Source organism: Plecotus auritus (genome assembly GCF_963455305.1).
Source record: "Plecotus auritus genome assembly, chromosome: 11".
In the NCBI taxonomy this organism is placed as follows: Eukaryota; Metazoa; Chordata; class Mammalia; order Chiroptera; family Vespertilionidae; genus Plecotus; species Plecotus auritus.
In genome coordinates this window covers 9,882,293-9,909,687 of record NC_137777.1, presented here as the reverse complement: position 1 = coordinate 9,909,687, position 27,395 = coordinate 9,882,293, and the positions used below count along the sequence as shown (strand labels likewise).

General features: G+C 39.8%; 1 protein-coding gene across 2 annotated transcripts; it reads right to left on the bottom strand.

The window, feature by feature from the left end:
• Nucleotides 1-1,131: 1,131 nt before the first annotated feature.
• PLEKHF2 (pleckstrin homology and FYVE domain containing 2) lies at nucleotides 1,132-27,395 on the bottom strand. Of its 2 annotated transcripts, none has more exons than XR_013959355.1 (2): nucleotides 27,264-27,395; nucleotides 1,132-4,469 (listed from the first exon to the last, which is right to left on the bottom strand). XR_013959355.1 is itself a non-coding variant. In XM_080647119.1 (2 exons), the coding sequence occupies exon 2, from the start codon at nucleotides 4,453-4,455 to the stop codon at nucleotides 3,706-3,708; it is 750 nt and encodes a 249-aa protein (XP_080503245.1). In that variant the 5' UTR covers nucleotides 4,456-4,469; nucleotides 20,166-20,267; the 3' UTR covers nucleotides 1,896-3,705. The 2 variants fall into 2 exon arrangements, 1 of the variants encoding a protein (XP_080503245.1); XM_080647119.1 differs by lacking the exon at nucleotides 27,264-27,395 and adding an exon at nucleotides 20,166-20,267 and having other exon boundaries at nucleotides 1,896-4,469.

Here is a 27,395-nt window from a genome sequence, read left to right as displayed (position 1 = left end):
CCACCCTGTCAGTGACGTCAACTAGGCCCAAACCAAATGAGGGCCTATCCCAGAGAGAAGGCCAGTTTTAATAGTCCAGGTAAATCTTGCCCCTAAAACACACAGAACAGCTTTTAATGTACATGAAAATCTAATTGAATTATTCACACATATATACCATGAGCTATTAGTCAGGCATTACATAAAAGGAGGCCCCCATTAAAAATAAAGAATTATATTCATTTGTAACATTCAGCCTAGACTCTATAGCTTGCTTTGGTTGGGGTTAAGATAATTTGGCATCTTAGCAACTGTCTAAGCACAAGCTGCTTTTAACATTTTGTCATTGATTCTTTCTGCTTTTAAGACCTTAAAAGCTAGTAGTAAATATTCTAAATCACAGAAGCTATTTTTCAACTACTAGATGTAAAAATGTCAAAATACCACTGTAAGTTTAATGACATCAGCATTGAAGATTTCCTATTATGAACTATAAAATTCAGGAAGCCATTTGCTTATGATTACACATCAAGCATACCTTTTATCCGTTTATTCATGCAAAGCAACGAGGATTTTTTTTACCTTTATTAGCACAGGTGTCAGCTACTATGCCCAAAGATTTAGATAAAACATCCCCTTAAATGCTTTTCAGAGAAAGAAGTCTATCTAGCCTGGCTGGTGTGGCTCACAGGTTGAGCGTCGGATCTATGAACCAGGAGGTCATAGTGTGATTCCCTCAGGGCACATGCCCTGGTTTGCGGGTTCGATCCCCAGTGTGGGGTGAGCAGGAGGCAGCCGATCAATGATTCTCTCTCATCATTGATGTTTCTACCCCTCTCCCTTCCTCTCTGAAATCAACAAAAAATATATTTATAAAAATTTAAAAAAGAGCTCGAAGTCTATGAAATTAGGAGTCATTATGCCCCAAAATGATTTATTATATCAATTTAAAAGTAAACTGGTTTTCAAAAAACCCAGGTATTCCAAACACCAGTATAAATCTTTTAAACTCACTGTTCTTGCTCTACAAGTTTGCTCTGCTTTTTCTATTTCTCAGTGACACATTATTCTATGTAATTATTTTCACTTAATTAGCAATATGTCCTTTGTACATGTGAATATCAAAGTTTCTATTTACATATTTTTATTTTTCTGAAATATACCATGATTTACCGTATTGGCTCAAACACAAATGTAGAGTTGTAAATTATAGTGGTCACTTATTTTTTATATCACAAAAATAAATTTCATTCATGAATTCTTCATCCAAATTAAGGTCCTATGTCTCCTTGGCATCTACAGAATCTTGCTTCCTTTATACCAGTGGTTAACAATTCGGATCAAGTACTGGGTGTCCTGCACAGTCCAAGTAAATTTCATTCAGGAGAAACAGCGTGAAAAATTGGCATCAAAATCACTTCAAGTTTATATATAACTTAAGATTTACAAAAGCTTTAAAAATTACAGGAAAAAAATCTGGAAGAAAACACATGGATTCTATTTGCATGTAAACTACATGAAAAGGAGGGAATTTTTGTTCACTGCTCTACTCCGAGGGCCACAAGGGTCCTCAAACTATGGCCCGCGGGCCACATGCGGCCCGCCGAGGACATTTATCTGGCCCGCCGGGTGCCGCTGCCTGTCCCGCTTAGCAGCCGACTCGTCCCGGGCCCGCAGTGCGCATAGGAATCTGTTCATAGTTGTTTTTTTAAACTATAGTCCGGCCCTCCAACGGTCTGAGGGACAGTGAACTGGCTCCCTGTTTAAAAAGTTTGAGGACCCCTGGTAGAACAATGCCTGGCGCAATGAAGGCACTCAGCTGTTGAACGAGGCAAAAAATGCATATTTCCATTACATCAGTGAGACAGGGAGAAAAATCTTCAAGTCACAATATGCACAGAACAGAAGGTAAGTTGCAAGGTATGTTTTATTGTAAAGGAAAGTCAAGAGGCTACAATGCAAATGTAATCACAGAACACTTCCCTGGTTCCTGACGCTGCTAGGCTCCCAGGTCAGTAAGTCTCCGTCAGCACTTCTCGGGTTCCAGGGTCCTTTTAGATATGTGGGTTATATATTGCTTAGACACAAAAGTCCATCTGATATTAAAACAAACAAAATTACTGTGCCTTTCTTTCACATTTCCGATAGGGAGATCTACATATCTCAATGCTTTCACAATTTAACAGTAAAATGAGTGCCTTAACCAAACCAAAGAATCCTCCACACAAGTTACTGAGTCAAAATTTCTCATAACATATGCTATATATCCAGATTTAAAGGTTTAAAAACAAAAGAATTTAGGATTTAAAACAATCTTTAGACTGATTTTTCATATTTGAAAGACTAGTTATTTGCAGCATACAAATGGAGAGAGTAGTGCAAAATGCATCAAGTTTTATATGATAAATATACTTTCAACCTAATGGCTGTCTCAAAGCAGAGTGAAAAATTACCACTTCTCAAAAGCAATCTAGATTGACTCGGTAAAGTTCACCATTTAGAAAATCAATTGCTACTCTAGTTCCATACATGGCAAAATGATTTCAGAAACAGATTAAACATACAATTGTCTTACAAAAATAGAAATATTGTTTGGGACTTTACAAAACTTTATAAAATATAACACTATGTTTGTAAATCCAAGATAGTTTCACACTGAAATAGACAATACTTCCATAGAAGTCTACTCAAACCTGGTCTGTCTTGACCATTCTTACATATTATTTCTTCCAAATCTTAGCCTAAGTAGATCTGTGCTCTATCACAGGATTTTAATTCATCACAAGAATTTATAAGATTTTTCATTCTAGAAATAATGTTAAAGCAAATGAATTTATACCTACAAATGTCTTACTAAAAACAGAAAGTAATGCAATATGACAATTCTATATTGGATAAATTTCAAACCAAATTCCTAAAAAAGACCTCCTATTAACTTAAATTTTTTGACAATTATAATTTGGTACCTATAAAACAAAAACATAATCATAACTATTTTATGGAAAAATACTTATTCATATAGAATGAAGAACCTCTAAATTTAGTTATTTGTAGCTGTCAGATGACAAGTATTTTCAAATTATACCCATTCATAAACACTCATTTTATCGATTCAAAGAGCACCAGTGTATTTTTAAAACAAACTAAAAAGTGAGAAAGTAGGGGTTTATTTCATGTAACAGTGCTATTATGGTAAGGCACCACTTGGTATATAAAAAAGCCGAAGTATTTCTAAATCATGTACTTTTGTGACTGGTGTCTTAACCATTAGATAGAATGGTTAGAAAAAAAGTTTATATTACTAACTAACCACATTATACTCCTTTTTCCATCATTCTTTGCTTTTAGTTTTTCCACATAACAGAACATAGAATAAACAACAATGTAGTACATGATCTGTTATATAAACACCTTTTCCCAATCTTCCAAGAAAATAATCTAAAATTAAACAATAAGAAGCCAAAACTTTATCTGCTATATTTGTAATAGGCTATCCCTGTAGGAGAGTGGGGAGTTGGGGGCTGTGGGGGGAGTGTGGCAGTGGTGGCGTTGGGGTAATGACAACAGGACCTATTTTCTATAGAATATATTGAGGCACATGGGTTAAAAGTTTCTCAGGCAAATGCATGGCTGGAGCAAAACTGAGAGAGAGCTCAGAATTTTACATTCTCCCCAAAGCTGATTTCTCAGATAGTCACACCCAATTAAATATTTCAAATTATGTCTTTAGTCACTGCTGTCATCGTCATCATCATCATCAGATACATCATTTAAAGGAGACTTTAATGACTGACTGTAAGAGTCCGATCTAGTAGGCTGGCATGAGGCCATGTCCCCAGTAGAAAGCAGGTCATAGCAGAAGTCACATATTCGCACAGGCTTAGAGGACTGGCTAGGAAGAAGAAACCTCTTTTCAGAGCAGGGTCCACAGACAACAAAACCGCATTTCCGGCAATGGTGGCGACGATTAACAGGTGTAAATTTTGCTTTCTGACAACGCATACATACAGTTGCCTCAGAGTCAGGAACCCAGACAGCGGCATGTTCGTTACTGGGTGTCTTCCCACTTTTGGAGAGTAAATCAGTAACACATTTATTTATATGATTCATCCATTCCGATTTCTCAGTGGCAGTGGCAGCATAAACCGCAAATGATTTAGTTGGTGTCTTGATAAGCCATCCATTCCTCAAGTCTCCCTCATCTTTGATGGAATCAATAGTGACATTTTCCAGGGGAATAATATGTTGTTTGTTATATTTTTTCTTCTGGATGACAATATTGCCATATACAAGAATATCATTAAATAAGAAAAACTGCCTGGCTTTGGGCTTTTTTCTGCACAACTTAGTCAATACTCCTTCTCCAATAAGAACCCGTCCAGGTATAGTTAAGGGTTGACCAGCTGCTCCAAAACAGTTTTCTACTATATTTATACGCCTAGTATTTGCTTCACTGTTGGCCAAACGATCCACCATCTTTTGCTAATAGCCTTTAAAAAAAGAAAGAAAAAGAAATTAGCATACAGGAGTTATAAATTCATATGTAAGAAATTATAAACTTAAAGTTAGTCTAACAAATCATTACTTTCACCTGAAAGGCAAAATGCTCCAAAATTATTTCCCTCTAAGACAACCACTAAGCATACCAAAAGGGCTAACATCTCAATTTTTAGAATCATCAAGAACACTTATTAACTATCTCCATATAGCACCATACCAGCTAGGCAGTTATTTATAAAAGTATAAACTAACTTCTTCCAGACCTAAAGGAACAACAATCGGACAATGACTATAAGTCAACTCTGCAAAATACTAAACAGTTTCATGAAATTTAATCTCAGAGGGATTCTGAACAAGGGGGCCAAATATTATAAAAACTAAGAAAAATGACTGATTTTTCCAGTAAGAAATTATCATTGAGCTAAAACCTTAATTATTATTGAGTTATGACCACTGAGCTAAAGCCTAATTCTTTCACATGGATTACCAGAACTATTTCCTAGTGTCTCCATGCCTTTGGTCTTTCCTCTAAATCAATTTTCAGGCAAGGATCTCTCAAATGCAAATTTGGCCAAGCTATTACTCAAAATTACTCCCCTTAACCTATAAATGTAGACTCTTTAGCTTGACAATTAAGGCCCTCCATTATCTGGTTCTTGCTTATCTCTCCTGACTCATCAGCCAGTTTCACCTCAGACTTCACGTTCCAAGAATACCCTACCCATAAGTCCATTTCATCCATGCGTGTCTTATCTCATATTGCTTTGTCTTTTACTACTTACTACCCCCCAGCTAACTCTTAGTTGTCCTTCAATAATCAGTTGATCTTATATCTAATCTAGGAGCCCTTCCTTAAACTCTGTTAGACTAAGCACCTTCCTCAGTGCTCTTCATGTTCTATGTACCTTCTAGCTGTCTCTTCCAAGAATATAGTGGAACCTAAAAGGCAGAAACCACCTGATATCTATCTTTGAAACTGACAGACTCTGACAGCAAAGATGCTCAAAAATGTTAACAAGAACATTTTGGAAATATGCAAAAAAAAAAACCTGTATTAATCTAAACTTAATCATAGATTTAATCTCTAGAACCTATGTTGACTTCACTCAAGTCCCAGAGTTGTGCAGAATTTCACAGCTACTAATCTAATACACTATACTACAATCAACTCATATTAAAGAGAAAAGGAGGCCCTGGTCAGTGGATAGAGTGTTGGCCTCTGCATTGAAGGGTCCTGGGTTCGATTCTGGTCAAGGGCACATGCCTGGGTTGTGGGCTCGATTCCCAGTTGGGAGTGTACAGGAAGCAGCCGATCAGTGATTCTCTCTCATCATTGATGTTTCTATCTCTCTCTCCCTCTCCCTTTCTCTCTGAAATCAATAAAATATATATATTTTTTAAAAAGAGAGAGAAAAGGAGGATTTAAAGTGTAAAGACTAACAGTATAGTCTAAGTCCCAGTATTCAGCTCACACACTGATGATGCTGTAACCCTTCCTGGTCTCCATTATAAAGGAAATAATTCTGATATTCCTGAATTCTGTCTTACCCCCAATCTTAGGTCCTTATAAAGTCTTCTTGCCTGCCCCATCAAGGATGGGTTGTGCCTTGAAAGTTATTCCTAAGAATTAATATGATAATGCATGACTCCAAACTGTGATGCCTCCCTCTTTCTAATTAAGACAAATCTGCCAGCCAATTAAAGGTCTACTATCCTATTCACAAGTGCATCACAGAAGAGCACAGAAGAGGAAATAAAACAGCTAATAAACATAAAAAGAAGCTCAATCTCATTCTTAATTAAAAAAAATTATATTAAAACAGGATACTGTTGCACTTACTGGATTAACAAAAATTTTTTAATTTTCCAAAAACACAAAACTACTGAGGGTGTAGGGAAACAGGTATCCTCATACACTAAAACAATACATATGTGTACCCACTGATCTAGGAATTTAATCAAAAGAAATTTCACTCAAGTGTATAAAGATATAGATAGACAAGGATATTCAACACAGTACTGTTTTACCAAAAACTGGAAAAGCTCCAAATGTCCATCAAGAGGAATTAGTTGAACGATTTATGACACACCCATAATAATATGCTAGATATATGTTTAGAATGAGATCTAAATATAGTGAGGTGGGGAAATGCTCGAGATATTTAGGTGGGGAAAGAACTGAAGATCATGATCTCATTTTTATTTCAAATAGACATCAAATCTAAGATGCTATAGATTTTAATACACACCCTCATTTTATGTGGCACCAAGGCAGAAAAAATGCTGCCAATTTAATCATGGCATACCCTTGATTATATGACATCCCAATTTCAGACATAAACTCTAGTAAAACAATGTTCATCTTTAGACTCAATGAAATATGGTGTAAATGCATAATCATAGACATTTGTAAATATGTAATCGTCCATATAGAAAATAAAATTAGAAAACCATCCTATCCTATATAATAAAAGCCTAATATGCAAATTGACCAAACGGTGGAAGGACCGGTTGCTATGACGTGCACTGACCACCAGGAGGCGGACACTCAATGCAGGAGCTGCCCCTGGTGGTCAGTGCGCTCCCACAGGGGGAGTGCCGCTCAGCCAGAAGCCGGGCCCATGGCTGGCGAGCATAGCGGCGGGAGCCTCTTCCGCCTCCACGGCAGTGCTAAGGAGCAGAAAGCAGGCAGGCGGAAGGAGCGAGGGGTCCCAGACTGTGAGAGGGATGTCTCACTGCTGGCTTAGGTGCTCTATAAGTCAGAGAAACTTCTCTAGTAACAAACTATAGAAATGACCCCTGAAAATAGTCTTCCAAAATCCAAATTTACCACAACACTGAGGTGCCCCAAGACTCTCGATTCCAATAATTACAGGCTGTTGTTGTTCCTTGTGATTAAGCCCCTATTCCAGTGGTTTGGCAAACTCAGTCAACAGAGCCGCAGTTTGCCGACCACTGCCCCAAGCAATAAAAACTCTTAAGGACTTTTCTGAATGTTAGAATGATCAGGCCTACCCAAGGATTTAAGTTCTTTGCATATCTTACTCACTGAGGGACAAGAAAGAAGCAGCAGAAAACTACAAAATGTGGCCCAACAGGAGCAGTCTGCTTTTCTGAGGAAGGAATTCTAGTAAACATAGGAAGAGCTAGGAAGAAAGCTTCCCCACCCATTGGTAGAGATGAAATCTTTAGGACTGATTCCAAGAAGTAAAATTACTGGGTCAAAAGGCATAAATGTTTAAGGCTTTTGCTAACTTTTACAAAATTTCCATTCTGAAAGGTAACACCAATTTACCAATCAGCACAATGACTGTATCCATCCCATTTTGTCTTTGAGACAGTATTTTTTAAATGGGACTATGGATAATTTTTATTTTATTTTCTATTTTATAATTGTATCATATTTTCTAAATTTTCTATATGAACAATGAATGCTGTTTTTGTATGTATTGTGGTTTTCCACTTATTTTTTGTTGTTGTTGTTGACATGATTACAGATGTCTACCATTTTCTCCCTTTTTGCCCCCCCCCCCCAAACTTAACCCCCACCCCACCCCAGGACTTCCCCATGTTATTGTCTGTGTCCATGTGTAATACATATATGCATACACTGTATGTTCTTTAGTTAATCTCTTCCTGTCCCCTCCGCCCACCCTCCCATTCCACTGAGGTCTGTTATTCTGTTCCATGCATCCATACTTATGACCCTATTTTCTTCATCAATTTTTTTTGTTCTTTAGATTCCACTTATAAATGAGATCATGTGTTATTTGTCTTTCTCTAACTGCCTTATTTCCCTTAGCATAATACTGTCCAGGTCCCTCCATGCTGTCTCAAAGGGTAAGAAGACATTTCTTTCTTATTTTTATTTTTTTAATATATTTTTGATTTCAGATAGAAAATTAAAAATGAAGAAATCTAAATTTTCAAATACATTAAATGAAAGCTTAAACCAAACAAGCAAAAAGACTAACAATGATATGTCCAAACAGCTTTTGCATCTTCTTGAAAGATGATGCAATACTTTGGGCAATGCAGTAATTACTACTATAGATAAGAAAACTTGACATTTGGGGGAGTTCCCCACATCTAACCACTTCACAGAACTCTAAATTTCAACAGTTTCCCAATTGACTTCCTTTGTTTTCTTTTCCAACAAATAGTGTCTGGAAGTCTTAATTCATAGTTAAAAATGTAAGAACCATAGCAAAAGCATGTCACCCCCCAAATCTCTTAATTTTCATAAAGCCAGCGTTATATGCCAATTTTAAAAACTTAGTTCAAAGTTTAGTTATCTCCTTTACAAATGTAGACAAGAACGCATTTAAATTGTCTAACTTCCACCCTAGTCTTCTGGTAACATCTTGTTTCTAAAACAGTGTTCTTCAGTGGAGTGTCTATCACTTGATAAAAATGTAATACTAGAAAAGTTAAAAAATTTTAAAAAAGAAAAAGAATACTATTTACAATTGAGAAGGGATCCCAACTGTCACAAAATACTATGGCCCAGTTCCTCTTACTGAAAATCAATACTGTACTACTTACCTCATCCTTGAAAGTGAGTTAGAACAAAAAGTCATCTAATTATTTTCTTACATGTACCCATGATATCTGATATCAGTGAGCTTCAGTATTCAACTGTTTGTTATAATAAAAAACCTCCAATGACCTATGAACCAAAAGACCTGGATTCTAATCTTAGCTCAGGCACTGAATAAGAGATCGGGGAGGAGAAGGGAATAGGTAAGGAGGAGGAGGAGAGGGCTGTGGCTGCAGTACAGCAACAGCAAGCCTTACTTGACTATGAATTAATTTTTAATCAAAGTTTTGACAATCTTAGTAAGAATCAGGATTTTAAAATCTGTGTTACTGCTAAATTGGGACTTTATAGAAAATGTAAAACAAACAGGAAAGTAGAGAAAGAAGAGGTAAAAACAAATTATCTGAGGTATATCCTCCCTGAGTAAAATGTGTAACTATCAGAGCAAACTACACCCTCTCCTAATGCATCTAAGTTAAAATGAACAATTATTCTGAGTGCCTAACATATGCAAAGAACAAGACAGTTCTTTTTTTAAATATTTTTATTCATTTTAGAGAGAGGAAGGGAAGGAGATAAGATAGAAACATCGATAAGAGACAAACCTCAATCGGCTGCCTCTTATACGCCCCTAATGGGGATCAAGGCTGCAACCCAGGCATGTGGCCTGACTGGGAATAGAACCAGGGACCTTTTGGTTCATGGGTTGACACTCAACCACTGAGGCACACCAGCTGGGCAATAATTTCAATTTTGTTAAATGATCCATTTCACAAAAATTAAACTGAGTCATGGGCTATTTTACCCATGATTTCACAACTAGTTTATGTAAGAATGCATGTTCTTTCCATTATACTTTCAGAAATAAATATTCTAGGAATAGTTCACTCATGTGGACTTTATTATGTACTTGGGGAAAGCTACTGATAAGAGAAAAAATTTAAAGCATATGGAAATACGTATAAAGTAGCTCAAAATGATTCTTCAAATACGGAAGTGAAAAGTTAAGCTATGACTAATTTAGGGTGTCAGTACAGGCAGTTTCAAATAGGTTTGGCTTGATAGAGAAACTCACCATGGTATATAACAACAACTAAGTCATAGTTGAGGAGTTTAGAAAATTAATTTGGAAAACCAGAACAGCCACATTAGGAGTTACAAATGGTCTTTCTTTCAAAAGGTAGGAGAGAGGTTAAGAATATGGACCTCAAGTTTTAAACAAGTCCTCTCTTTAGTCTTTAGCACTGAAACCATATCACACAAGGCAAAATTAATATTTTTTAACTACAACTATGATCAGGTAACTATTCAAAAACCAAAGGTTCCCTGGCCAATCAAACTAAATCCAAATCTTTAACCTGGTATTCAATGCCCTTCACAGTTATGGCCCAGCCTATCCCAGTATCTCATTCCAGTTTTATCTCTTTCTGTATGTTCTCTTTGTTACAGTCAAACCAGACTACCAGTTATTCCCCCAGAATATGCTCTAGGCTTCCTCCCCTACCTCTGGGTTAATATGTCCTCCCTCCCCTGCTATTCTGAAATCTTACAAGTCCTTCAAGATGCAGTCAGCTCAGTAGCCTCACAGACAAACACAGTTTCAAAGTTAAATCCTCATACCATTTTATCTGTACCACTTTATGGCTTTTACATTCTACTGTTTTATAAAGACTTGTGTACCTATTTATTTCCAACAGATCTGAAGGTTCTTGAAAACAAGATTATTTCCTACAACTCTGTATTCCCAACAGCACCTACAGAAATGTTTGTGTGTACATGCCAACAGGTGCACTGAGCTGAAGATGCCAGCTGTTAAAGTGGCAGCAGCTTCTCTGCCTGGAGATGGACAGAAATCATACTTTATTTTTGACATCTATACTAATCTTCACAGAAAACAGGAACCACCCCCCAAACATCAATTGCTTCACTAGACCCACAGATTTTAAATTTTTGAGCAAATGTTCTGGCCCATTTAACTATTGTATAGTATCTAATTATGAATTCCAATTATTGAGCACAACAAATCTTGTTTTAAGGAAGTCTCAATCTCATGATAATATATAGAAATGATTTCTTCTTCTCTCGCCAAAAAGCACAGCTGTTTAGCTAGCAAGTAAAGTGCATATTTTCATCATCAACAAAATTCAGATAAAAAACTGCATCATTTCAAAAAGTATTTATACAGGGGCAGCTGTACAGTTCTGACAGCTATTAGAAACCATTGTATAATATTTGAAAAATAAAGCTGGCAAAGCTCAACTAAAATACTGCTATGGAACTGGTTATCCCATCAAATCCCTAACAACTTTTCTTTAGTATTTTTTCAAAGCAGTTACAATCTGCTCACTACATTTTTTTAAAAATATATTTTATTCATTTTTTTTACAGAGAAGAAGGGAGAGGGACAGAGATCAGCTGCCTCCTGCACACTCCCCACAGGGGATGTGCCTGCAACCAAGGTACATGCCCTTGACCGGAATCGAACCTGGGACCCTTCAGTCCGCAGGCCGACGCTCTATCCACTAAGCCAAACCGGTCAGGGCCTCACTACATTTTTTAAAAATATATTTTGTTGAGTTTTTACAGAGAGGAAGGGAGAGGGAGAGTTAGAAACATCGATGAGAGAGAAACATCAATCAGCTACCTCCTGTACACCCCCTACTGAGGATGTGCCCTCAACCAAGATACATGCCCTTGACTGGAATCGAACCTGGGACCCTTGAGTCCGCAGGCTGACGCTCTATCCACTGAGCCAAACCGGCTAAGGCTGCTCACTACATTTTTAAGGCTTTATGCTAGAAAGAAAAAAAGAATGAACCAGGCATTAAGACATATACCACAAGGTTTTTAATATAAAGCACGAGGTAAGTACAAAAATAAACATTAACAAAGTGGTAAACAAGCTAAAAAGGAAAGAATAAAGGCATGGCTTGGGAAATGTAGCATTTGAATACTTGAGAAAGGTTGGAACTTCAAAATGGTAAGTAAAGGCATAAAAGCTCTGCAAGTAAAATGTATTGTTTTTTAAAGAAAAAGGTCCCATATACAGCTGTAGTGGAGGCTGAGAGGAATTAATTAGTAGAAAAACTGGGGAGAACAAGTAAGACAAGAGATCTGGTTGGTTCCTGAGAGTTCTTTCTGAAGTTTCTGGAAGGAGTGGCCTGATTTGAACTGGATTTTTCTAATGAAAGATAAACTGACAAGAGAAAGTCTGAAAGCAGAACCCAATTGAAAAACTTATTGCAAAAGTAAAGGGGAAAGTTGATGAGAGTGTGAAGTTTGCAACAGGAGAATAGGTTAGATTTAGAATTGCCCTAACTAAATGTGAAAGAATAAAGCTGAAATTAAAATCCCCAGGTGTTTAGTCTATGCAATGTGGAAGCTAGTAAAACTGGTAATAATATTCTGAGCTTCAAGTAGAAAACATTTATTGGCCACTTACTCTTAACAAAGTAGTATTAAAAGATACAAGCACTCAAAACTAACAATCTTTGTGAAGGAGAAAGATAGCTATATCCCCAAGTTTATATAAAGTATATATAATTCATGTTTTATACATTTGCGTGTGTTTCTGTAGGAAAAGGGGATTATGGAAGTAATTGATTGATAAGGAAGGAAAAAACAAAGTAAGAAAGGGGCTTTAGTATCCATGTAGTGTGCTACGGACAGAGGAATATAATTAACTCAAATGTGTAAACTCAAAGTCTAAAGGAGTAGAGGAGAAACAAACCAAAAACATTAATTTTAATTTAAAAAAAAAAGTGATGAAGCCTAGGGCCAAAAGGTTTAGTTGGGAGGTAATTTTGATTGGGGGAGAATTTAGGAAGAACTCTTAAATGACTAGAAATTCAAGATGAGCCTTAAAGCAAAAGTAGTTGGTAGGGGATGACGATATGTAACTATATTACCCAAAGAGGACACAGTTGAGCCCAGGACCAGATGGAAATATAGCGGTAGAATAGAAATCTGGTAAGATGGGGAAAAGCCAAACTACAAAGGAAAGTAAGCATCAGACAGAAAACAAAGGTTTTTAAATAGGAAAATATTTAATCAGTACACAGGACAGACTGCAGTGACTATTAAAGAAGCAAAATTGAAGGGGAAAACAAGGTATTACAACAGTCTGTAAGTGAAAGGTAATGAAAGCCTGAGCCCCAATAATTGACAGCAGAAATAAAAAGGGCAAGATGTAGCCCTAGCCGGTTTGGCTCAGTGGAGAGAGCATCACCCCGTGGGCTGAAGGGCCCAGGTTCGATTCCAGTCAAGGGCACATGCCTGGATTGTGGGTTCAATCCCCAGTAGGGGGCATGCAGGAGGCAGCCAATCAGTGATTCTCTCTCATCATTCATGTTTCTATCTCTCTCTCCCTCTCCCTTTCCCTTTCCTCTATTTAAAAAAAAAGGGGGGGGGGTGAATGTAAGAGATTACTGAGATATAGCATTTATGATTTAGGAACCAACTGAATATGTGGATGAAAAATGAGTAAGATGTCTTCAAAGATTTAAGCATAAGCCATTGGTCATTTGCTAGTTTTGTTCCAAGAGGGAGAAGAAATCAGTTTGGGACATCTTTATCCTGAAGTACTTTCAGGGTATCCACAAGACAAACATCTGTCAGTCAAGTAGAAATACCAGGATGAGCAGGGAGCTCCAAGACAGACAGAGATTTAGCAGTCATTCACATAGCTGTTGATGCTATGGAAGAGAAAAGAGGGGCAAGAACTAAACTTGGGGATACACCTTGTTTAGAAAGGAGAGAAGCACGGTAAGAGAGAAGGGGAGACAACAGAGCAGTACAAAACACTTTCAACAAGCTGTCACAGGTTTCACAGGTCTCAGAGACTAAATAATAACCTTATTGTGCCAAAAGGTCACAATAAGCAGTGAAACACATGGAAAAACCAAAAAATAATGGTAATATATAATAAAATATTTGAGAAAGCAGTACCCTTTGACCTTTCAATTTTTAACCACAGAAATTTATGCTGAGAAATAAACTATTGTGGGGGTGGGAGGAAAGGGAGAATACTACATATAAAAGTTTTCCCTTTGGCATTAACTCTAAAAGTGAAAAACAGAACCCAAATTTCTAGCCACAGAAAGGAATGGATAAATATAATGTGAAAAAGCCAAATATCATAAAAGAAAACATTTTACCACATAAAATTTTAGAACTTCAATACTGTGGGGGGAAAACATTAAAGAAAAAACATCTGCAGGCATATAGATCAATGGAACAGAAGAGAGACCCCAGAAATCAACCCAAAGGCATTATGCTCAATTAATATTTGACAAAGGAGGCAAGAGCATACAATAAAGACAGTCTCTTCAATAAATGGTGTTGGGAAAACTGGACAGATAACATGCAAAAAAAAAAAAATGAAACTAGACAAACTTACACCATACACAAGAATAAACTCAAAGTGGGTAAGACTTAAATGTAAGTAGTGAAACCATAGTGAAACCATAAAAATCCTAGAAGAAACCATAGGCAGCAAAATCTCAGACATCTGTGGTAGCAATATTTTTGTGGATATATATCCTAGGGCAAAGGAAACTAAGGAGAAAGTAAATAAATGGGACTATATTAAAATAAAAAGCTTCTGCACATCAAAAGAAACCATCAACAAAATGAAAAGGAAGCACACTGTATGGGAGAACATATTTGGCAATGATACATCTGATAAATGGTTAATATGCAAAAAATATAAGGAACTCCATACAACTTAACAAAAGGAAGACAGACAATTCAATTAAAAAATGAGAAGGACCTAAACAGATACTTCTCCAAAGGGGACATAAAGAAGGCCAAGAGACATGAAAAAATGCTCAAAGTCACTAATCATCAGAGAGATGCAAATTAAACCGACAATGAGATATCACCTCACACCTGTCAGAATGGCTACCATCAACAAATCAACAAATGACAAGTGCTGGCAAGGATGTGGAGAAAATGGAACCTTAGAACACGTGGTGGGATGCAGAGTGGTGCAGCCATTATGGAAAACAGTTTGGAGTTTCCTCAAAAAATTAAATATGGACCTGACATTTGACCCAGTGATCCCACTTCTAGGAATATATCCTAAGAATCCCAAAACACCAATTAGAAATAATGTATGCATCCCTACGTTCATAGCAGTGCAATTTATAATAGCTAAGATCTGGAAACAGCCCAAGTACCCATCAGTAGATGAGTGGATAAAAAAGCTGTGGTACATTTATACCATGGAGTACTATGCAGCAGTAAAAAAAAAGAAGGATCTTCTTACACTTTGAGACAGCATGGAGGGACCTGGAGAGTATTATGCTAAGAGAAATAAGCCAGAAAAAGACAAGTATCACATGATCTCACTCAAACGTGAAATCTAGTGAACAAAATAGATCCAGAGACAGAGAAGCATGGAACAGACTGCCAAATCTCAGAGGGAAGGCAGAGGAGATGGCTGGAAGGGAAGAGATCAACCAAAGAACACGTATGCATACATACATAACCTATGGACACAGGCAATAGGGTGGTGAAGGCCCGGGATGGGGCAGGCTAGAAGGAATATCTGGGGAAAAAGGGAGACATGTAATGCTTTCAACAATAAAGATTTTTTTTAATTAAAAAAACACACATTTGCAACATATGACAAAAGGTCAACATTTTAAATATATAAAGGGTTCCTATAAATCAATAAAGAAAAAGGAAAATATCCCAAAAGAAAAATGGGTAAGATACAAATGGCAATTCCAAAAGAACAAATGAAAATTACTAGTAAAAAAAAAAAAAAAAGGGTTGCCTCTTCATGGTAATTGAAGAAATAAGTTAAAATTATGTATTTTCATCTAGAAAACAAGTATTTAACAATCACCACAACTGTGACTTTTTTCAGGGGTGCTAGGCAGGGACAGAAGTAGAAAAAGTGGTGACATTTACGAGTTGAGAATTGACCAGTTATAAACAGCTGGTCAAGGAGAGAACTACACAGTGCTAGTGAGTGCACAGAATGTAAACTACAGAGTTCAGGATTGCAAAGAAGGAAGAAAGCTAACAACCTGGGAGGGACTGGAGGTGACAATGAAGACAGAAAGCTTGTTCATCAAGTATGATGTAGAAAGGCCTTGAATCACCATCTCTAGCCACAGAGCTTAAGACTAGAGGTAGTTCTGAAAGATGACACGGTTCAATAACACCATCACCCATGCAGAAGGTGATGTCGAGGGCAGGTCTGAAATACATGTAACTGCTACTTTAACATGTATGCTCTTCACTTCCCTCCACTACAAATACATCTCTTCCAGCCTGAATGAAAAATATGCCAAAACCGGTTTGGCTCAGTGGATAGAGCGTTGGCCTGCGGACTGAGGGGTCCCGGGTTTGATTCCGGTCAAGGGCACGTAACTTGGTTGCAGGCACATCCCCAGTAGGAGGTGTGCAGGAGGCAGCTGATCGATGTTTCTCTCTCATCCATGTTTCTAACTCTCTATCCCTCTCCTTTCCTCTCTGTAAAAAAATCAATAAAATAAATTTTAAAAAAAAAAAAAAGAAAATTAATTTGCCTGCCACTTAACCTCTCTCTACATTTTATTCTACCACAAAATGAAGAAAATAAGGAGATAGGAGATTTAATTAAATCAATGGTTCTCAACCCCAATTTTTTAAAATCATGGGTAAAAAAAAAAAATAAAAAATAAAAAAGGCAAAACTACTTCTTACCCAAACCCAGTAATTCTGTTTTATTTATTCTAGGGTGGAGTTCAGGCATCAATATTGTTAAGAAGCTACTCAGGGAATTTTAATGTGCAGCCAAGTTTGAGAACTGAACTAGTATCTCCAAAGGTTACCTCCCTTTTAAAATTAAAATCTACGCTTCTAAATAATTCAGTCACTGCCCTAACCGGTTTGGCTCAGTGGATAAAGCCTCAGCCTGCGGACTGAAGGGTCCCAGGTTCGATTCCGGTCAAGGACATGTACCTTGGTTGCGGGTACATCCCCAGTAGGGGGTGTGCAGGAGGCAGCTGATCGATGTTTCTCTCTCATCGATGTTTCTAACTCTCCCTCTCCCTTCCTCTCTGTAAAAAATCAATAAAATATATTTTAAAAAAATAATAATTCAGTCACTCTGTTAATCTGTTAATATAACTTATTAAATATCATATACCAGGCACTTCCACAAATATCTTAGTAAATCCTCACAACTGTGAGGCAAATATTTGTGTCCACTTCACAAATGAGTCCAATAAAGCTTAGAGAAGCGAAGGGACTTGTTCATGACTCACAAGCTAGTAAAGAGCAGCAATAGAATTCAGGTTTGCTTTTTTGTTCCAATCCATTCTACACGCAACTTGCTTTCTCTAGCACTCTAGACCCAAATGTCTTCTATTATCTTCCCAGGACCTGCCAAATTGAGAACACCAGTTTGTGGTTTATGGATTCACTGGAGAGAAAGTTATGGGTAGGGCACGGAATTAACCTCAAATTTCTACAGTAATTTCATTACAGAATTACAGAATACCTTCACCTACAGGGGTCTTGCAACTTATAAAATAGCACTCTGCAAGCATATCTATGAAGCACATTTTATTCGGTTAAGCCAGTGGTCGGCAAACTCATTAGTCAACAGAGCCAAATATCAACAGGACAACGATTGAAATTTCTTTGGAGAGCCAAATTTTTTAAACTTAAACTTCTTCTAACGCCACTTCTTCAAAATAGACTCGCCCAGGCCGTGGTATTTTGTGGGAGAGCCACACTCAAGGGGCCAAAGAGCCGCATGTGGCTCGCGAGCCGCAGTTTGCCGACCACGGGGGTTAAGCCAACATGCACATTGCTATTAAACACATAGCTGGTGTAAAAGCTGATTGTCAAAGATAAATTTATCAGTAGAAAAGCATTTCTTCTATGCTTTCCATTAAGCAAGGCAAAATCTAAGACAATTCCGACAAAACAATAACTGGTAGAAAAAATGAGATCTACTCTATCAAAGAGCTTAAATGTATAAGCATAACACAGAATGTTTAGACATTAACTCTATTTCCATCCAGTGCAAATACATTCAACTGTACTTTAAAATTCAGTCCATCATCTACTTGGCAATTTCATAAATATTCAAGTTCTGTGTCCCCAGGCCAAAATTTGAGTTACCAAGGTAAATTCTCAAAAAAAAAAAAAAAAAAAAAAAGGAATCAGGGAATATTTAGCTACTATGACCATGAAAACTGAAATAAATTCATGCAGTATATTTACAAGGAACATGTGTGTACCCATCCACTCAAACCTTTCCTGAGCATGTGCTATGTTCTCTGCACTCTGGGGTTGGAGAGGCAACTCAGACTGGCAAAGCCTGCTGCAAGGAGGTGCCATGACAGATCAGTGTAATATTTACTGGATGTCATGTGATAAGGGAATTATTCTTGGGGAGAGAAAGGGGTTGTGGTTCAGTAGAACAGGGCAGGAAAGGCTTCAAAGAACATATAGGCTTAAGTGAGTATTTTTAAGAGGAAAATTTTCAGTACAAGAACCCTTGTAAATCAGCTCTTTAGAAAAGAAGTACTTAAACTGAGAAACTACATTAAAATCAGAAAGAGCAGCGAGACACAAGGTGGACAGACTATCCCACAGGAATGAGTGGTGCATTCTACAAAATTATGCCACAGGAAAAGGGAGAAGGCTTCAGGGCCGTAAGACCTGAGTTGGAAACCAGTTTGGCTACTAGATTTGTAAAGGCAGCTAAGTCACCTCATTTCTAGATAACTCTTCATCCATAAAAACAAATATGTATAATGGCATTTACTTGACAGTGAAGCAAAACAAAAAGGACACTTTTTTTTTTTTTTAAGAAATAAGGAAATCAGCAATCAAATCTGAGCAGAAGCTCTATCATTACCCATAGATTAAGAAGACAATTTCTTCCAGGCAGGTTTTGGGGTTTATCATTATAGGTAGTTAAGCGTCCTGTTAATTTAACATAACTTTAAAGCTAACATGCCTGTATTCAAAGAGAGCAATTCATATTCCTTTACTGGATACTCAAGTAAATGAACCTGTTTTGATGCCTGGGTCAGGACACCAGTTTTATTTTTTTGAGGCGATTACATGTGCTTTCCAAATAAGTAACTTAATACCATTCACCTAGAGTGCCGCCAGGATCCCAAGAGATTAAAAACAGAAGCCTTCGTTGATACTGAATTAACCTAAGGACCCCGTACGCTAGCAGAGTCCGGGCAAAGGTCAATGCTCCAGCCCCGGCAGGCGTGCACCTTGAAGGAACCAAAGAGGAAAAAAACTTGGCAACGTCAGGATCACTTCACCTAAACAACACGCGCCTCCAAGGCTCTGTCGGCGTTCCTGTCTACCCCTTTCTTTCCGAGCCTCCTCAGTCAGGTACTGAAACACCACGAGAAGGCACGTACCGGCTTACATGCCTTGTGAACCTATGGGTTACAGAGAGAAGGGAACTGGGGAATGCCCACTCATCTCCGGCGCACACGCGGTGTTGCTATCAAGTACCCATCACAGTACCCAAAGCAACAGGAACAGCAAGCTGCCGCCTTCCACAAAGTTTGAAGGGGAACCTAAGTTCGGCAAAAGGACCACAAAACTGTTAGATCCCAAATAAGTCATGTGTAAGCGCCATCGCTTCCATCAGAGCAAATCCTGCCATTTTCTGCCCCAAGTCACTTAAAATATGCTGTTCAAGTTACAACGTCCCTGGATGCCCAGACTCGGCAAACTTTTGGACAGAAAGATGTTGGGGCGCCAAGACGCCGAGGCCACGACTGGGACCCTAGTCCTCACGCCCCACAACTTCTAGCCCGACCTCGGGGCCCCTTGGCGCGTCCGCCTGGCCCTCGCCCCGCGGATCCACAGACCGGCCCGCAGCGGCGCGGACCCTCGGGCGGCTCGGAGCCCGGCAGCGGCGGCGACCAGCGGGCTGCGCGACCGGCCTGGGAGCCGCGGGACGGCCCCAGCGGGAGGGGAGCGGCCCGGGAGCGCCCCGTTTCTCACAGACCCCAACATGGCGTCGGCCGCCGCCGCCCGCGACGACGACACCTCCCGGCGCCGCGGACGGCCCGGGGACCGCGGGGAGAAGAGCCGGAAAGTTTCGCTTCTCCTCTCCCGACCCGCCGGGGGCCGCCGGACAACCAACCCAGCCTTCACCTACCCTGGCGGGCGCGGGCAGCGGCGGCAGCCAAGGTCCGACTCCTCCTCGTCCCGAGCGCCGGGCGCAGACTCTGCCCGCTCTCCGCCCCGGCCTCCCAGGGTGCGCGGCCAGCGGGCCCACGAAGCCGGCGCGATCCGGTCGCGGCGGGCGGGCGGGCGGGTGACGGGCGTTGCCGCTCTCAGGTGACTCTCCCGCCCTCCAGACGAACCCCACTACAGCCGCCGGGGCTGCCGCTCCTTTGCGCGCGCACGGGCGCGCCGCCGCCCACACCCAGGCGCGAGCGCGCAGGCACGCGCACACCCACACCGCACGCTCCCCGCCCTTTCCTGCCGCTTCCCTCGCCCCGCCCTTGGGGCCCCGCGCGACGCGCTCGAGGGGGCGGGGCCACGCGGAGGCCACACCCACCGAGGCCTTCAGGCCTGGGATTGGTTCCCCCGCGCAGCGTGCGGAGCGCGCCCGGGAGCAGAGTGGGCGCAGGTGAGCTGCCTTACCTGGCCCGCCTGGCTCCCGCCAGTCTTTAAAAAGGATTGCTCGCCTTCTAGGAAGTTCTGAGGTAGACTGGAAGGAGGGCTGGGCCTCCCAGGAACTCAAGAACTTTCTGCAGCCGGAAAAGAAAGGCTTTGGATTTAGATACCCAAAGGCGCTGGGTGGACATTTGTTTGCTACTCCCACTTAGCGGGCGATCCCTCTCCACACGTCTTCCATTTGCTCTCCCTAAAACTGCGAGGGCTTGAAACCGAGATAGTTGCTGCCACACATGCCCCGGGTTACTCTGTACAGCCCACCTCCGCCTTTTTTTTTTTTTTTTTTTTTTTTAAGTGCGTGGCTTTGTTCCCTTCCTTAGATCTCCGGTCCTTCCAAAACTTTTCTCTGCTGACGCAAAGCCTCATCCACTACTTCACGTCCCGGGAAACTGTAGTGATGGCGTGTAAGGTTGAACCAGCCCTTTTTCATTGATGCAACAGCAGCTGTTTGCTAAGTGCGCTGGAGGGTACGCGGAGAGCTGCGGGAGATTTCTAGGCTAGACAAAGAATTGGGGATGGGGAAACGGCCAACTCACTTCAGGCGAAGTGTGTAGGTGGAAATCAGATTTGGGTAAGTGTATCTTCCCCCTTGATCTCTTTCAGGGGTCATTTACCTTCGTTTGATTGCATTTGAATTAGAGCCGCCAGCAACAAAGGCTCATGAGACTGAGCATCCACTCAGGCAATGTGAGCGGGTCTTGAGTCTGGGATTCTAGCCGCTCCAGGTCTTCAGCCTCCCATCCTCCCCTACTCCAATGTCTCAGAAACAAGCACTTTTTAAAAAAATTAGTAACTAGAAAAAAACTGGCAAGGGCAAACTTTTCTTTAAAGGGAAACTTATAGGATCACAACCACACAAATCTTTACATGCGTTTATCATAGTTGTCTCTGTAGAGTAGTATGGATGACTCTTCACTCAACCATACCCGACCCCACCTTCATTCATCCTCACACCCCTCTACATGCAGAGCAACATCTATCAGTGGAAAAGAGACAGATTTTATTATCTCCAAAATACCTTTAAATTTTGAGATTAGGAATTGCAGTGTCTCCTTGCTTGTTGCTGTTTTTTAAATGTATTGTGGTGACATTGGTCAACATGAACATATAGGTTTCAGGTGTGGGTTTCTATGTTACAAGATCTATATATTGCACCATGTGGCCACCACCCAAAGTCAAACCTTTTCCAGTCACCATATCTTAGGACCCCATTGGTTATTAAGGTCTAGTATAGAGCATTAGTCACCAAACACTCTTGGTCACTCACCCATCAGTAAAAACATTTGCCTCCCACCCCGCTTCCAATGTACTTATCTAGTTTACCCTAAAGAGCATGGACTTAGAAGTTAAAATGTATTCCACTTGCTACCAACTACCTGTGTCCTTAGCCACATCCACATAGTGCCTTAGTTTCTTCATTTGTAAAATGAGGATAATAAAAGTATCTACCCAACAATGTCATTATAAAGATTAAATGAGTTAATGTTTGTAAAGCAAAGTGGTAAGTGCTATATAAGTGCTATATAAAGATTATCATGTAAAATACATATTAATTATATATTAATTATGTACAATAATTATATACCTAATATTTAGGTATATTACAGGGAAAAAATCAGTAATAATGATTCAAAACGTGTGTGTGTGTGTGTGTGTGTGTGTGTGTGTGTGTGTGTGTTTTCTCTGCACTTTGCATATTCTGTTCCCTCCCAGGGCTGGGTAGGCCCTATTTGGAGACCTTTGACTTAAAGCTGTGCTGCAAATACAGTAGCCACTGTCGTTTTCCACATTAAAAATTCAGTTCCTCAATCACACTGACCACATTTCAAGTACTTAAGAACCACAGGGTTGGTGGACAGTGCAGATATAACATATTTCCACCATTGCTGCAAGTTCTATTGTACGGCACTGACAAAGCGGGAGAAAACAAGGTCTCAGGCAGGAGGAGCTACTGTGGGACCGTGTTCAAATCAAGCAATAAGATCTCTCTCTGGGCCTCACACCTCCTCTGTAAAATGAAGATTAAAAAAAAAAAAAAAGGAAATACCTCATGGATGGCTGAGGGAAGGAAATGAGAAAAGGTGTGTAAGTCTGGCAGAGTGCCTACAAAATAAAGGAACTTGCCAATGTTAGTACAATTTGAGTGTAATCCGATTCTAAAAGTCTGAAAGGCTAAGATCTTGTTATATCCTTGATTCTACTGGGTAAGTTTATCAAGGATACTACTGATTTTGGAAAAGACATGAGTTTAGTTAACTTTTAGTTGAAAACAGAGCATTCAAGAGAAAATGGGCTTTTTACTTACTCCTGATTTCTTTGTCTTCCCCAATCATAGACCCTGGTCTTTTCCCGAGTCATGCCCATCTCAGCGAATGGCACTGCCATCCACAAACCTGATGAGTCATTGCCATCTCATCCTCTTTGCCATCTCCTCATCCAATTCCTTTGCCTCCAAAATATTGTAGGTTCAACCTCCAAAACACTCCTCCTCTCCTCTGTCCCGTCTGCACAGGCCCACACAGGATGGCCGCCCTCCTGGGCAGAAACCCTTCTGTGGCTCCCCATAGACAGCTTTATACACAGCTGGTGGGACAACGCTATGGAAGAGTGCCTTTCCCATTGGAGCACTGCAAATGCTATGTTTATTATAAATATTCTCAGGTAGACTTTAGTGAAGGGCCTTGTTCCAATAAAAGTATTTTACTACAATTTTCCAACGAAATGGAAAAGTCTTGGGGAGTGGATGCCTCCCGCTCTCTCTAAAAAATCAGTGAAATGAATATGCCCTGGTGTGATTAAATAAAATACATTTCTGCCCTAGCTGGTTTGGCTCAGTGGATAAAGTGTTGGCCTGTGGACTGAAGGGTCCCGGATTCAATTCCAGTCAAGGGCACATGCGTGGGTTGTGGGCTCGATCCCCAGTGGGGGACGTGCAGGAGGCAGCCAATCAATGGTTCACTCTCATCATTGATGTTTCTATCTCTCCCTCTCTTTTCCTCTCTGAAATCAATAAAAATATATATTTTTAAAAAACAACAACAAAAAATAAAATACATTTCTTAAAAAGAGAGAGAAGGAGGGCGGCAAAAGAGATATGACAACTAAATGCCATACCTGAGCCTAGGCTAAATCCTGTACAGGAAGGGGAGAATGCAACAAAGGACATTATTGGCAAAATTGGAGTATGAACAGAAAATTAGATAAAAGGGTTATACCAAAGTTAAATTTACTGTTCTGGTTATATAAAAGAATATCCCTATTCTTGGACTCTCCACACAAAAGTATTTAGATAAAGGACCATGATGTATATAATTTACCCTCAGATGATTCAGAAAAAATTTCACATAACATATAATTTAAATATCCTAATATATAAAAACCCTGGGTCGTAACGACCAGTAATGACTGGAGGCTGACCAACCGGAAGTCAGTGCTGGCTCCGCCCCCAAGCAAGTGTTAGGGGCAATCAGGCAGGCAAGCAAGTGGTTAGGGGAGATCAGGTAGGCAGGCCAGCGGTTAGGGGTGATCAAGTAGGCAGGCAAGTGGTTAGGGGTGATCAGGTAGGCAGACGGCCCCTCACAGTGCTGGGCCCGCCCCCCAGCAAAGAAAGAGGGAGGCCCAGGCCAGCCAAGCCATTGCACCCCAGCCTGTCACCTGCAGAGGGAGGCCACTGGTGGCAGGGGCGGGGGGCAGCGCTGCACAGATGGCAAGCAGTGGCAGCGGCGGGGGTGGGGCCAGCTGCCTGCAGCCCGGGGAAGGAAAGCCCCGATAGGCCCTGATCTCAAGCCAGGCCTAGGGACCCTACCCGAGGGGTCCCAGATTGTGAGAGGGTGCAGGTTGGGCTGAGGGACCCCCCCGAGTGCACGAATTTCCATGCACCGGGCCTCTAGTTGTATGTAAAAGAGAGAAAACACCTACATAAATGATAAAACAGCCTAGCTGGCGTGGCTCAGTGGTCGAGCGTCGACCTATGAACCAGGAGTTCACAGTTCGATTCCCGGTCAGGGCACATGCCCAGGTTGCGGGCTCAGTCCCTAGTGTGGGGTGTGCAGGAGGCAGCCATTCAACAATTCTCTCTCATCATTGATCTTTCTATCTCTCTCTCCCTCTCCCTTCCTCTCTGAAAGCAATAAAAAATACATTTTAAAAAAATTATAAAACAAATGGTGTAAAATGTTAGTAGGTAAATCTGAGTAAAGAATATATGGGTGTTCTTGGTACTGTTCCTATTCTTGAAAACTGTGTCTAAGTTTGAAATTATTTCCAAAAAAATTTTTTTAAATATATATTTATGATAAAGCACTAAATAAACTATACTAAATAACTCAAAACAAATGACATTAATTGTCTTAACTATCCACTCTCAAAATAGGCCCAGACTAACAACTACATGATTTTTTAAAAAAAAATACATTTTATGATTTTTATCTAAACAAAAAGTGATTTTACTTTTCTTGCAGAAAAAAAAAAGAATGCTCCCTGGCCCTGGGAACACAGCCTATCATGGACATTTGTGGCTCTGCTGGCCACTGTGTCTTACAAACCAGTTTGGCGCAATCACATTCGCTGCAGATCCTGGGCTGCAGGAAGTGGGAACAGATACTATATAACTTATAAATAACATTCACTATGTAAAGAGAATAATCCAAGGTATAACCACACCCCCAAATTGCAGAATTGCACGTTTTTTGCTTTGAAGCAGGAAGACCCTGAGACGCATGGAAATACAGTTCAATGCTGTTTTATCAGACAGCCTTATGGTCACCAGTTAGAAGATTATTTAGAAAAGTTATTTAAACTTTTGTATAAAAAACACATAAACTACACAGCTATATTAATTTTACCTTTGCTAGGATTATCTATGATTCTTTTATTCTTCTCTGTAATTTACCATCTTCTATAATAAGTATGTATTATTTTATTTTTTTAAAGCCCAATCATGGGTAAGTTTTATTTTAATGTTATTGTTTTTAGAAAAAGGAGGAAGGGAGAGAGAGAGAAAGAAACATGGTCAGTTGCCTCCCACATGAGCCCCAACTGAGGACTGAACCCACAATCTAGGTATGTGCCCTGACCAGGAATTGAACCCATGACCTTCCAGGGCATGGGATGATGCTCCAACCAAGCCATACCAGCCAAAGTCAGCGGTAAGTTTTTCAATGAAGTAGAAATCATGTTCAAGTACTCATACACAAAAAGACACAATAGCTGCTTTATTCTATAGAAAATCCCCAAATTATTTACATACAACCTTCCCTGCCAATAGAGGGAAAATAGACAACAAATGCCTTACTCCTCAACATTAACTTCTGTAAATGACAAATAAAACATAAACCTCAATAAGCAGTCATTGGAAAAACTTACCTTCTATAATACTAGGTAAAAAACACACACACACAAACAAAAAAAAACAAACACTAGGTCGAAATAAGCATACAACCTGGTCACCAGTGTGGCTCAGTGGTTGAGCATCAACCCATGACCCAGGAGGTCATGGTCAATTCCAGGTCAGGGCACATGCCCAGATTGCAGGCTTGATCCCCCAGTAGGGGGCATGCAGGAGGCAGCTGATCAATGATTCTTTCTCATCATTGATGTTTCTCTCTCTCTCTCCTTTCCTCTCTGAAATCAATAAAAATATATTTTAACACGTTAAGCGCCATGTCAGTCACCGGTCACTGACACAATACTTTCTGTCCAGACCGGTCAGTCACTGGAGCCACCAGCATATCGGTGAAATCGGATATCGTGGGCTAAACGGAAAGAATGACAAAACAGGCTTGGCACTTAACGTGTTAAAAAATAATAATAATATACAACCTGCAAAGTTAGAACACTCTATTAAGTTTGTAAAGTGCCAGATTAAATAAAATTCAACAGAAACTTTAAATATTATCAGAAGAATCTATTTCAAGAAGCAATGTTATTTTCTAGAATACTGGTATAGATAGATCATTCATACTTTTATGTAAAGAAAAAAATTTAAGCATGATATAATTAAAATTCATTTTTAAATAAAAGTAAAAAATTATGTAGTTTAGAGCCAGATAGACCTGGGTTCACAGTCTAATTCTGCAATTTATTAGCTGGATAACTATGTAAATGACTTAACTGTTCCGTGCCTCAATTTTCTTACTAGTAAAATTTGTGAACGTGGGGAAAATAATCTCTACTCCCCGGGATTATAAAGGTGAAGCATAACAGCCCTAACCGGTTTGGCTCAGTGGATAGAGCCTCGGCCTGAGGACTGAAGGGTCCCGGCTTCGATTCCAGTCAAGGGCATGTACCTTGGTTGTGAGCACATCCCCAGTCGGGGGTGTGCAGGAGACAGCTGATTGATGTTTCTCTCTCATCGATGTTTCTAACTCTCTATCCCTCTCCTTTCCTCTCTGTAAAAAAATAATAAAAAATAGATTTTAAAAAAAAAGATAAAGCATAACAGAAGTAAAGCAAATAAATATAAGTAAATAGTAAGAGCCTGGCAAACAGTAGGTGCTCAATAAACAATTTGTTGGTAGTCGTAAATATTGTGGCTATTGAGATAATTAATCAAATATAAAGTTTTACCACTTACCTGAAAAGGCAGGAAATAGCAAATGAAATCTTGCTGTGCCTGATTCACAGATCCTGGCCAATTCTACCAAGGTCCCTCCTCTGTATTTGTGCCTCTCTGATGACTCTTTGTACGTTTTAAGCTGAGATAAAC